The 12,306-nt window shown below is 40.6% G+C and overlaps 1 protein-coding gene across 1 annotated transcript in view; it reads right to left on the minus strand.

The window, feature by feature from the left end:
* Nucleotides 1-3,778, minus strand: part of LOC131879138 (uncharacterized) — a 9,328-nt gene extending 5,550 nt beyond the window's left edge. Inside the window, exon 1 of the mRNA XM_059225373.1 lies at nt 3,706-3,778. Coding sequence (XP_059081356.1) covers nt 3,706-3,778 — 73 coding nt within the window. The remainder of the gene's footprint in view (nt 1-3,705) is intronic.
* Nucleotides 3,779-12,306: the final 8,528 nt, after the last annotated feature.

The following is a 12,306-nucleotide window of genomic DNA, read 5'->3' on the forward strand; positions in this document are numbered from 1 at the left end:
ATTCCATGCTAGAAAAACGAGATGAGTCCCTGGTTGAACTTGAATGGGGTTGTGGGTGGGCATGATTGTTAACAAGGAATTCGTGACTCATTGGCAGCAGCTGGAATTATCTACATATTATCCTAATGATCATTCTTGGTCTTATTTCAATCGATATTTCGGCTCAAGTAGAAGCCTTTTGAGCAGTTACCATTCACCTCCCGTCATTTAGAGTTAATCGACAATTCAGACCATTGATAAATGCGATTGTTTCTTCATTCCTTATTCTGTTTTCTTTCGTTCTAACTGCATCCTATTTTCAAAAAGTTTGCGAGATCAAAACATATTCTTAATGTGATTTTTTTAGAGTCTTCGTCTGGTACTAGTCGTACATCTCGTATTCCGATCCAAAGAAGGACATTTTCAAATTAGGTGAAAATCGCAAATGCCCAATCTATTTGAAATTGCTGTCTCTAATTTGTCGTAGGAAGAGCTCATTAGGTTGTTGTAAGAGATTTAGGATTTTTGAAATTTAAATATTTCCTGATTAATTTCGCATCATAATCCCGTATTTTTTGACACCCCGATCTGGTAGATGAGTGCTACCATACCTTGCATCTTTGGTTTTGTTTGGGCAAAAATCCTTCGTACTGCGTGTGAGCATTTTAATGCAGAAATATCATTTTCCTGATCTGAAGCATACAATAGCAGACGTTGAAGAATGCGCAAGAGTATTTACGTCCAATATTTGATATATATGGCAACCAACCATGGAAAAACTTTGTTCGTACATTTCTTCTTGTTTGACTATTTGGCAGCACTAAATCAGATATCATGACGTCACAACTTATTTTGATATCAACAAGACTCTGAGTCGGTCATTGCTAGCGCAAAAACAATTGACACTGGTTCAAGAAATCATTGAAAAAGAGAACAAGTGGATTATGTTGGTGCTTAGTTTGGCTGAAATTTGATACTTGAGACGTGTGAGTGTTGTGAAAAGCAAACCGAAAACTGAAATGGCAGTGTGAAACATTGTAAAAGGAATTGCGAGGCTAGTTGAACGGATGATTTCAGACTTCACATCGTCTCAAACTCCTATAAAGCTAATCTTGAAGGCTTCAAAAGAACGACGTGCTTTGCTTAGAACCATCTTCTCGTGAATTGGCTAAACTTACTAAACTCCAGAAGATTCAGATCTGGAGAGAATGGCGAACATTTATGTTTGGACCCAAAACTGAAAAATAAGTATCAAACCAAGCCTGCACGGATATGGAGGTGTGAGGTGGTTCACCATCTGACTGATTGCTGTATCCAAGCACTCATTGGCCAGACTTGAAGACTACCCTTATTCGAGTTTGGAACGATCTTGATCCTGAAATGATCCCTGCTCTGTAAATGCTCATCAGCTCCGCGGTGACCTCGGTGACCTCGGTGACCTTGGCTTGTTATGCGGAACAGAGGAGGTTACCGTAAACTGGTGTGTGACATTGTCTTGCTAATTGCTTGGTTTCAGTCATTAGGTTGTTTGATGGACCCTGCACAGACAATTTACCACGTCAAAATTCGTTTCATCCAAGCTTTGTAACGTTCAAAAAACAAAATGGCTTCTTATGAGTTTCTCCCGTCTTAGAAATAAATAAATCCAGATGTAAAATAAAAAGGAAATCATTAGTCACAGGAAGAGAGTTGACGTTTTTAATAGTGTCCTACCTATACTAAATACAAAGATCACAGGGACTGGATTTTTTCATTCATTAATCAACCACGTTCAAAGTACAATTGGATTAGAATGGGAGAGTCGGTTCTCGCGGAACTTCGTTAATCAAAACTTGAAATCCACCGACATCAACCACAGTGAATGTCAAAGTTGAGACAAGATTTCTTTTTAAAACATGATCTTCAAACCTAGCCTTGAATTAGACCTACCCACCGAATGCTCCTCATGAAACCTATCTTGATGACCGGGAAAAGAAAATCTTATTTTAGAGCTTACGAACCAAAGAAGCGTGTTCCACCTTCCTATGGGAACACGATCATTCCAAGGATATAAAAACTTAAAGCTCTTGTTATTTAGCCTGCTTTACCACAATGATTCCAAATGTTACTCTGGAACTAAAACTCGTGCATCAGCGCTCTAACCCAACGAAAAACTGCAGAAACTCGTGAATGAGCATGAAAGAAGAGCAATTCTGTAAATGAGGTGGAACTAATCAAGATGGTTTTGCCCCCAATCAAACAAATTAGTTGACCTCTGAGAGCCAAATCTGTATCGTCGTGCTATACAAACATACGTAAAGTAGAATCCGGTTGGGTTTTGAGAGCCCATGGCAATCTAGTCCATTCAGCGGATTAACGATCAAATCAAATTGGACTCAGCTTTTACACCAGCCAAAGACAAATGACGTAGGGCTTTCGCGTTCGATTGGGTCCTAGATGGTCTTAATCATTGTAACAGATTATTCTTGTCTGACTGAACTGCAAATGGAAAGATGACATGATGAGGTGTACGAATGAATGCTCTCACAATAGTCAGCCTTTTCATGAGTGATGGCTGGTTGGCTTGGAGTTCCAAGTTTCAACCCTACGAGAGTTATTCCGACCAGAAATAAAAACGTTTAGGTCAAGGTTGATCTCTGGTTTGGGTCTCTGACAGAAACTCTTCACGGATGCTTATACTTCAAATTTGAGTTGGCAATGAAAAGGTCTTGAGTTGAGGAGCAAGAAATGAGTCAAATATGCTTTCATTTCCATGTTTAGTGTATTTTCATTTTGTGTTCCGCATCCCACAGACCATAAGATCAAATCCAAATTTCCCTGGATCATTGAGAAAGTCACCATAGTGCACTCTGATCTGTGAGCTCTAGCTGAAATCTTTGGGGCCTTTGTCGCTGGAGGATTGAGATTCATCGAGAAAGTCTATTCCAAGTTGAAATGCCCCCGTAGAACAATTCGTCTTCGTGTTCGCGTTGCTCATCAGGCGAACGTTGGAAAAGTATGACGGAGGGACGATCAGGTTCTTTTTCAGGAGGTGAAAGACATGAATGTCTGATGGCGTACGCACACGTTATTGCGCAATGAAGTGACATCTAAGTGCAAAAGTTCCATTTGAATCATCAACTGAAATGCTTCTGTTGAGTGCATTCATTCTTCCTTCTATCGGATCTTGAAATAATTCATGTTCGTTGAAAGGGGGTTTCTTTGTTTAGCGTGTGTATACTCGGATGAAAATACATGAATGATCTCCGGACTTTGAATTGAGAACATTTTTTTCCGTTCCTCTGGATTCTTTCTCTTTGATTTTGTGGCAGACTAGTTGTCCTTGAAGTGAAGACAATATTCGATCAAGCCTCGAATTATCGTATTGTTTCGAAGATTCATACCAAATGGCCAAACCTTCTCAGGATTCAGTTGTGGACAAGGATTCAGGGGTTGACAATCCCTAACCTAATGAGTGCATGATAGCACCCATCCTTGAGTCTTGAGGTATTAGGAGGGGTTGGCCGTAGAGCATCGGAAAAGAAATCAGTTGAGCACCAACAAATGTGAGCTTCGTCTCATTTATTGTTTATTGCTTATTGATTTGACCATTCAAACATCAGTTAGATGACAAAATAGTATAGGTTTGTATGGCGTTAGAGGTAGGGCTAGTACAAGTAGAGTTCCAAAACATAGAAGACCCAACCTTTTGGTTGGCTTAAAGTGTGACGGAGCAGAGAGTCTTACCGTTATTATTATTATTGTTGTTGTTGTTGTTGTTGTTGTTGTTGTTGTTATTGTTATTGTTGTTCTTGTTCATTCTGGTGTGCCTTAACAGCTGATGGGAAATCACCAGAGATTTGGAACCGTTCCAACAGTCACTCTCTCTCTCTCTCCCTCTCTCTCTCTCGTTTTCTTTCTCGGTCTCTTTCTCGATTTCCCCGTTTTTCTTGCTATCCTTCCCTCTTTGTGTGTGGGTGTTTCGACAAAAAAAACCCTGGAGAAATGATCTCGGGGGAAACCTGGAAAAATAGCACCTTAGGCAATCAAAAATGACGGAAACGCAGAATATCTAAACTCGAACTTCTCCTTGGATCAGTCACTGGGTGACGTTTTTATTATTGAAGACATTTGACACTTTCAAATGAAGATGACTGAATTTAGATGATACTCAACATTACCTCTTCGGAATAACAGATGTATGTTTATGGACAAATTGATTAAAAAAAACGTTAGGCGGTCGAGCTAACTTCTGTTGGAAAAGTGCAAATGAACATGTTAAGAATAACCCTTAAAAAATGCAATGGCGGATGTACGGTACAGCAGTCTTTGTGTGTGGGTGTTTCGAAAAAAACCCTGGAGAAATGATCTCGGGGGAAACCTGGAAAAATAGCACCTTAGGCAATCAAAAATGACGGAAACGCAGAATATCTAAACTTGAACTTCTCCCTGGATCAGTCACTGGGTGACGTTTTTATTATTTAAGACACTTGACACTTTCAAATGAAGATGACTGAATTTAGATGATACCCAACATTACCTCTTCGGAAAAACAGATGTATGTTTATGGACAAATTGATTAAAAAAACGTTAGGCGGTCGAGATAAATTCTGTTGGAAAAGTGCAAATGAACATGTTAAGAATAACCCTTAAATAATGCAATGTCCCGGAATAGGAAAACATAAGAGAAGATTTTTAAACTTTTTATCGCTTCATATTTCTCCATTGGGACATTAAATCAGTAATATTTTAGCAACGTAATAGTAATAGTAATAAATCTTACAATATCTTTCATTGTTAAGGCATGGATAGCCCTACTCTGCTCTCTGGTAGTCCTTTTACAATTCGATAATTTGATTGGAATATCAATTCCTTAACATTTATAGGCATTGTTTAAAGTTAACGCATGAGCATTTGAATCAAACATACTGTTTACTTTTACTGTCATACCATGGCTAGTCAAAACAGAAAAGGCTAATATTCATGACTAATGTTGGGTACTATGGTTTAAGGCAAAAGTCGTGGAGACACCAAGATGAAACGGCGTACTCATATGATTTAAAAATCCCATTAAGCCAAAATGAATTTCTCCTTCAAAAAACAAAATTGACCCACTTTTCTCGTTAGAATCCCACCCATCTCCCTCATGGCTTCCTCAAGTTCCACTAGTGCCAAACGAATCCATTTTGTCAAAGTTTCGACCCAATTTTGTCTTAGTTTGCGACTACAGATTGTAACCATGCGACTCCAAAACTCCATTCGATCATAGCCAAGCTCTAGTTGACTCGAAATCAAATGAAATATAGGTATAGGGTTCAATGATCAAAGTATCAATGTGAGTGCAAAATCAAAATAATTCATGCTCCATCTTTGCTCATATCTGCCCTTATCGCCCTTATTAGTGCGCCATCTAGTGATAAAATGTTAACGATTCTTCAGTACTAACATCAGAGGCAAGGTCAATTTTTGTACAAAAATATGTGGCACTAGGTGTCACTGCCAGACTCAAAGTGTCCAACGATACAGTGCTTTTTTGTTGGATCCTGCCCTCTACTGGGCAAAAAAAACTTCTGCCAGAGACGAAAAGGAAAAATAGAAGAGAAATTCATGATGCTGTAAGGATAAAAATGCTCTCAACTCATTCATTCCTCAAGCTTGAAATATATAACCATTGCAAAATTGTATTTGTGGAAACCTCCATATGTGTGATGATATGAGTTTCTTAAGACAAAATTTCGAATTTTTCGGCACGTTTGATTATGCAGGCAAACATGCTTTTTTATACATATGTACGTATATCGGACGAGCACCCTCTACTCACATAATAGCGAGAACGCACAATGGTCAGATTGAAATTATTACACTCAAATTGCAATCAATGCACTTTTAAGGGAAAAGGAACTGCAAGTGAATGCCAATAAGATTGCTAACAATATCTCAAGGACTAGCTCGGTCTGCCAACTCAAATTCGTTGGTAGACCAAATATCAGATTCAGATTGAAAGGTAATATATAGACGAATTATAACCTTTCATTTTAATAGTACTGGGGATTACATTCCCTGTAGCGGTTAGAAAAGCCCGTGAAAAACCAAACCAAAAAAAAGGAAATACCGAATATTGATTCAGACTTAGGGTTTGATGCTCATTTGATATTGTATGGGAGCATCATCGGTGACCATCAAAACAATGAATGAGGAGCCAAACGTGACGACAAGCTCACTGATTTCTGTTGAGATTGTCTCATCTTGCGCAAAAGTATGGGAAATGGTGCCAAATCATGATTAAATATATAACTAAGTAAAAAAGAATACGATGGTTGAATCACAAGTCCAGGTGACAGGTCTTCTGACTTCATGGACCCTCTGAAACCCAACGCTTTATTCCCTCGATAATTTCAGAATTAGTACCATTCATCTTAGCATTTGCTACGCGTACGTCTACATACAGGGCGACCAGGGTTAAGCGGGACTTCGCCCTTTGTATGCCTTATTTATATGTTTGAAGCCTACACCATGAAATATTACAGGTTTCGGATTGATCGAGCATCTGTTTAACACCCTTGGTACTAGTGTAATTCTGTGAGATCAAAATCAGGCTCAAAGAAGTCCCAAAGAATCCAAAAGAAGTGGTAATCGAACTTCATCAAGCGGGACACAGCATCCAGAAAACTAGCGAAGAGTCTGAACAACCTCCAAATGAGCAAACAGCAAAGATGCTTTGCAATTGGATGACATCTTGGAAGCATCTTCATGTGATGTGGTTGGATGAGAAGATTCTTAAGATAAAAGTGGTTTCCAATGCTCCCAATAACCTGGAGAACATTCGGAGAACCAGAGGACGATATCTCGTCTCCAAGAACTAGCCAGCACTATCACGGTGTGGGGTGATGTGACATCCAATGGCCTCAAACCGCCCCTCATCTTCATACCCGAGGGTGTGAGGGTCAAAAGATCACCAAGAGGGCCCCAAAAGGACCCCAAGCCACACGGCTAAAGGGAAACAGTTTTGTCACCCTTCCTCTCCAGACTTCAACGTTATGAGCATTTCCATTGAGCCCATTCTTGAGAGGAAGGTCGGGGTCAATTCGTCCTCCAGTTTCAGTCCCCTCAAACAAGCGTTAGAGGCTGATTGGGCCGACCTCGATCCTGACATCATCCGCTCATCTTGCCATTCAGTTAATGGCAAACTTGATGCGGTTGTGAGAGTCAGGGAGGATTATTGAGGATGTATTAAAATGTTTATCAAATTTGAAGTTCATACAGTGTCGTAGGATTCTTAGTTTTGATAATATACCTTTGAAGTTAAAGTTGTCCCGCTTATTCGTGGTCGCCCTATAAGAGCTCGCACTGCCAAGCTACAGTTGGTTGTTCTCAATTTAAAGATCCTCTCGTAGCGGAAAACAAATTATTTAAAAGAGATTATAACGCACCATTTTTGCAGTTTTATTGCCCATTCGGGGAGTGCTTTCGTATGTTTGGTGATTTCTTCTAGAAAAATCTTTTTAAAGTCAGCATCTAACACAGAAGGTGTTGCCAATGCCCAAGTTCGTGGACTTTAAGAAGCTGATGCTGGTTACGATGAGGTCGTAGTTGCCGTTGCGGTTTTTTTTTATTTTGGAGGTCGTACTCCATCTCAAAGACCCTACCTACCCTTGTTGGTGAGGACAAATCCAAAGAACATTGCCTTTTTTTTGGGGGGGGGCCTTCAAAGAGAAGTTTTACCTCCATTTAAAACAACAAATCAACGACTTTAACATTAAGACTTAACGTACAGTATTAACTGAATCCTATGTGATAGGATAGAGCCAAGAGAGTCACCAAAGTTAACATCAATTGCTAAAGAAAAAGCAAATCAAATGACGAATGGCTCAAACGCTTTCCTACACAAGTCATACCGTACACCCTGCAATGATTATTGAGCACAAGCAAAAATACCTTTTTCCAATCGAGTTATTGGTTTTCCTTTTTATTTCCATTTTCAATCAGTTGTTAAGTGTTCAAGAGTGAGAATGGTGAAGCCGGACTTCTCGATCAAACTTCATCTCATATAAGATTGATTCGTATTTCGTTTTCCACAAATTAAATCTTCAATCTCTTTGGCATAACAATTGGACCCTTGGGTAAGAATGCAACATTTTATTTTAATCCAGAGCCTTGGGAATAAACAACATAATGTAGAGGTTGACTTATTGCTTTAACTTAACTTTCTCTAGGGTTATTGTAGCGTGGAGATCCGTTCAAGATATCACAAACCATACGAAAGTATCTTGAATATTTTAAAACTGTGAAAGGCTTACCAATAGAAGGACAGACCTGAATGCCATTGTGCAAAAACAATGCAGAGTGGATAACACCAGCAAAACACACCACTGCCTCTTTTTAATAAGGCAATAGCTAACATAACGTTTAAGAGAGATGTTTTCCCTAAAAACGATTGCAATGTGTGTTCTAGTTTCAATGCTGCTGCCATGTCCGTTTATGATGGGCTTTTAATTGTTTACCTCTTTCCTGGAGCATCTTTCGAACAACACTCACCAGTCATAATCTACAGATGTCACCGAGAAGTAAATCATCACTTGGCCAGGACTTCTGGACCGTTCCCTACACTGTACAGTGTACGATGTACAATGTACATGGATAGGTAGGTATTGTATGTGTGGGTTTGTTTTTTCTTTGGGTGCCCAAGAATGAAAACTGATCGAATAACTGCGCGTGCTGTCCAAGCGGACGGACGAATGGCAACGTTTCATTGCATTGCATTCTTGACCTCTAATGTCTCGCTTCTCTGTTGAGCTCATTTTGAGTTTGTTGAGCGCAAGTCACATTTCATCCGAGCAAGAAGACAGACAACTAACTGATAATGATGGCCTTTTTCTGCCGTCTTGGGGAGCTCGGGAGTCTAATTAAGCCGATGGAAAGTCATGAAAGTCATCGATGGTGGCCCCTTGGGCTCTCAGCCAACACACTTTATGAACTTTAGTCCATTTACGAACTAGCAGTCCTGCATATTGGTGATATTAATACAAATTGGTAAGTTGATCGAGTGCACCAACGAGACTGATTTCATTGAAAATATCCAGATGGACTACCGTATTATGCACATGAGGATGGTCAGTTTGGACTGGACAAATGGGGACGCGCTCTTAAACAGTCAAATCTCACAGGAAACCATCATGATGTTATTTCTTTACAAAATTTCTCCATCCCTCTTGTCGTGGGTGGAATCTGGTCTAGGAATTGATCACATATTGAATGTTGTTAGTTCCAGCGAGACTCCAAATTCCCCTGAAACACATCAAAGCATTCTTGGAGTTTGAATCAATCATTCGGAGGATGTCTCAATTTGAGTTGGATGACCAGGATTTTGTCTCGGGATGAGCGCTGTTTCACCCTCTTTAAGTTGGCAAGTCAAATTAATGTTTGACCCATCATGACCAGTAAAGTCACGATGTGTGGTGCCACAGCCTCCTTTTCCTCCCTTTTCCCTCCTTTCTATCTTATCCCATGGAGTTTACCATGGACTACTCGATGGCTGGAGATGTCCTACTCGGACATCCTGAATATCATTTGTCGGACCTGGCCACGACGACTCGTTCTCCAAAACCCAAAGAGAACAAAATGCCTGATTGATTGACGCCTGAGGCCTTAATTTTTAGGCGTGAAGGGGCCAATCTTTATACATAGAACACGATCGTCAATCTTTCGTAGTCCTTGACTATTGGTCAGTCAGACTTATAAGTAGACTATACGAGTAGTAAGCTATAGAACCTCTCTCTCGTTCCTACTATAGGTACTTAGGTAGGGTTTGTCGTCGTCGCCGTCACCGTCGCCGTCGTCGTCGAAGTAGCAGGGACTTGGGCTGATGCCGTTGATGCCGTTGATGCGGCTGTTGTTACGACGCGTATATGCTGGAGCTGGCCAGGCCAGTCTGGCTTTGCTCTGATTGACGGATTGTAAAATCTCCTGGGTATTGTCTTCCTGTAGTACTGTACTCTACATATTTTGTATTGAGCCCCAACAGCTTGGATTTTTGGTGTGATTTTGTCCGCTCAAACGAGCGATGGTGACTTTTTGTCATGGATTTAGTATGAAGGACCACCTTCGGACTATAGGACATGCTGCTTAGATTCTGGTCAAATTCTCAATGGCAGGGTCAGGCTTCACAGTTACACCAATAACTCCAATACACCTTCCTTGTGACAAAAAAAACGCTCTAGGGGAAACTACGTACTATCCATGAGATATGGGCAATATGGCACAACCGACTTTATCTTCCTGATGCTCCCTTGACTGATTTCATGGTTGCACCGTCGTAGTAGGTTCGTTCTGTAGGTGGATGGAGTATGTAAGTATGTAGTGTATGATGCTCTTCAGCAACTAGAGCCGCTCACTATGGTTGTACGTATTATTTCCTCGGGAACGGAGATTGGATAGATGGCGAGAGTCTTGGAGGATCCACGTAAAGAACAAGCCAACCAACCTTCCAAGCCAGGCAATACAGATAAGGGAGAGATTGGTAATTATTACTTAGTCTCACGTTAGTGTATTTACAACAGCGCTCAAGAGTCAAGAACGAAGGAGTCATTCAGTCATTCTGTGTGCTACACACAGCAGAGGCCACAGCAGAGGCAGGCATGGTCGAGAGTCTTGATGGCAGTCCTGCTGTAAAATATCTCCAGATATTCGACATCTTCGGGTGTCGGTACCTCATGAGCAGTCAAGCAAGCACCTCTGAGTACAATATTGGCATCATTCTTGGTGATCCCCCACAGGATGAGTGGAGTCTCCCTCCACCTTGGTCGTCCACGCCATCGTCGTCGTGTCGTCATCATTGTTTGGGGACCTCAAGTTTCGTGGTAGAAATGGAAAAACTTGAGTTTTGCACAGAGTGTGCAAAAAAGCGTATTAAAAGATGCATTTAGATAACTTGGGGACCCGAAGCGAGTTGGGAAGTTCTTTTAGGGTTGCAATGGGAAGCAACCATTTCCCTGGTTGGAAAGGTTGTTGTAAAATCATAAAAAAACCTCTTTGGCGACAATTTCTTTTGCAGAGACACACCAACATGAGTCGAGTTCCTGATACCTAGCCAGATAGCATCATATTAAAATCCTCGAGTATTTGACATCCACGCCAACGGCTACATTGAAATAGCTGATGCACAAGCTTCGTTTTTTTCTATTAGCCGCTACATTTGATTAGAAATAATTACTACCCATATTGTTAACCGAGTGTGGTATTTCTCGGAATGGTGAGCTTTTGGTAAAGATCCACGAAATGCCAGCAGTCGGAGGAAAGTCAATTTTGGATTCTTCAATATCTTACTACACCACTATCTTACTAAAATACTAAATGTCTCATGGAAACCTGAGACAAACTTGTTTTCGATCCTTGAATGAAGCCAAAGATATGTCTGCATTCAAAGAGGCCAATGCCAATATTTAAAAAATATTGCAGATGGTAAATATAGCAAGCTGGTATTATTGTAATTCCTTAAAATGGATCGGTTTAAACACTTGATTGGCCTCTTTGAACGAAGACGTACCGTTGCTTTCATTCAATGTTCGAAAACTTCAGCTTACAAAGCTTCAGAATACAATTTTCATCCAATCGTTTCCTATTTTCATCGATCAGAGGTTTTCTATTCAGGGCGAAGGAGTTAACACAAGCACTTCCAACCTCGGACATACATACATCACGGTATAGAGAAAGCTTTTACTAGACAATTCCGAGCACCCTCCTATTCTGTCTGATATTCAGTCTTTGGTACTTAAGGCTGGTAGCTCAATAAGGGGGTCATCATTCCAACCAATACAGAACTCACCTTATCAGTGAGTGGTCATCTAATCTGATTGGCGTTTTTGCATACAAAGTACAGCCTCATGCATGTCTCTCTCTGTCTGTCCCTCGGGACGATGATGGCACTTGGACTTAGGTCTGTAACGGAGACTTGAACCAAAAGATTTTGGTTGTGTTCATTGGATAGAATGGTCCAGACATCTATTAGATGCTCGTACAGTATGGATACGAATATGTATTGACTGCCCATTGGAGGACATTGACAATTGTTGTAGTGTTTGCTCTCTACGGATGCATATGAACATTTGAATGGACGAACCGATAAATAGATGGATGGATGGATCTTCGTCTGTTTTAGTAGTTCTGTAAAGTGAACGTCCTCCGTTATTGGGAAAAGGATCAATCTTGATGTTGCTGTTGTAGTTGTGGATAGATGCCCTTTTAACAGCTCGTCAGACTACCAACCCGGAGAATAATGCCCGGCAGGGGTTTGGGATGGGTAAGCTGTTCGAGATTATTCCCAATGTGTCGGTTTACTCCCCATTCGAGCAT

This window comes from Tigriopus californicus, chromosome 4, assembly GCF_007210705.1.
Source record: "Tigriopus californicus strain San Diego chromosome 4, Tcal_SD_v2.1, whole genome shotgun sequence".
Classification (NCBI taxonomy): domain Eukaryota; kingdom Metazoa; phylum Arthropoda; class Copepoda; order Harpacticoida; family Harpacticidae; genus Tigriopus; species Tigriopus californicus.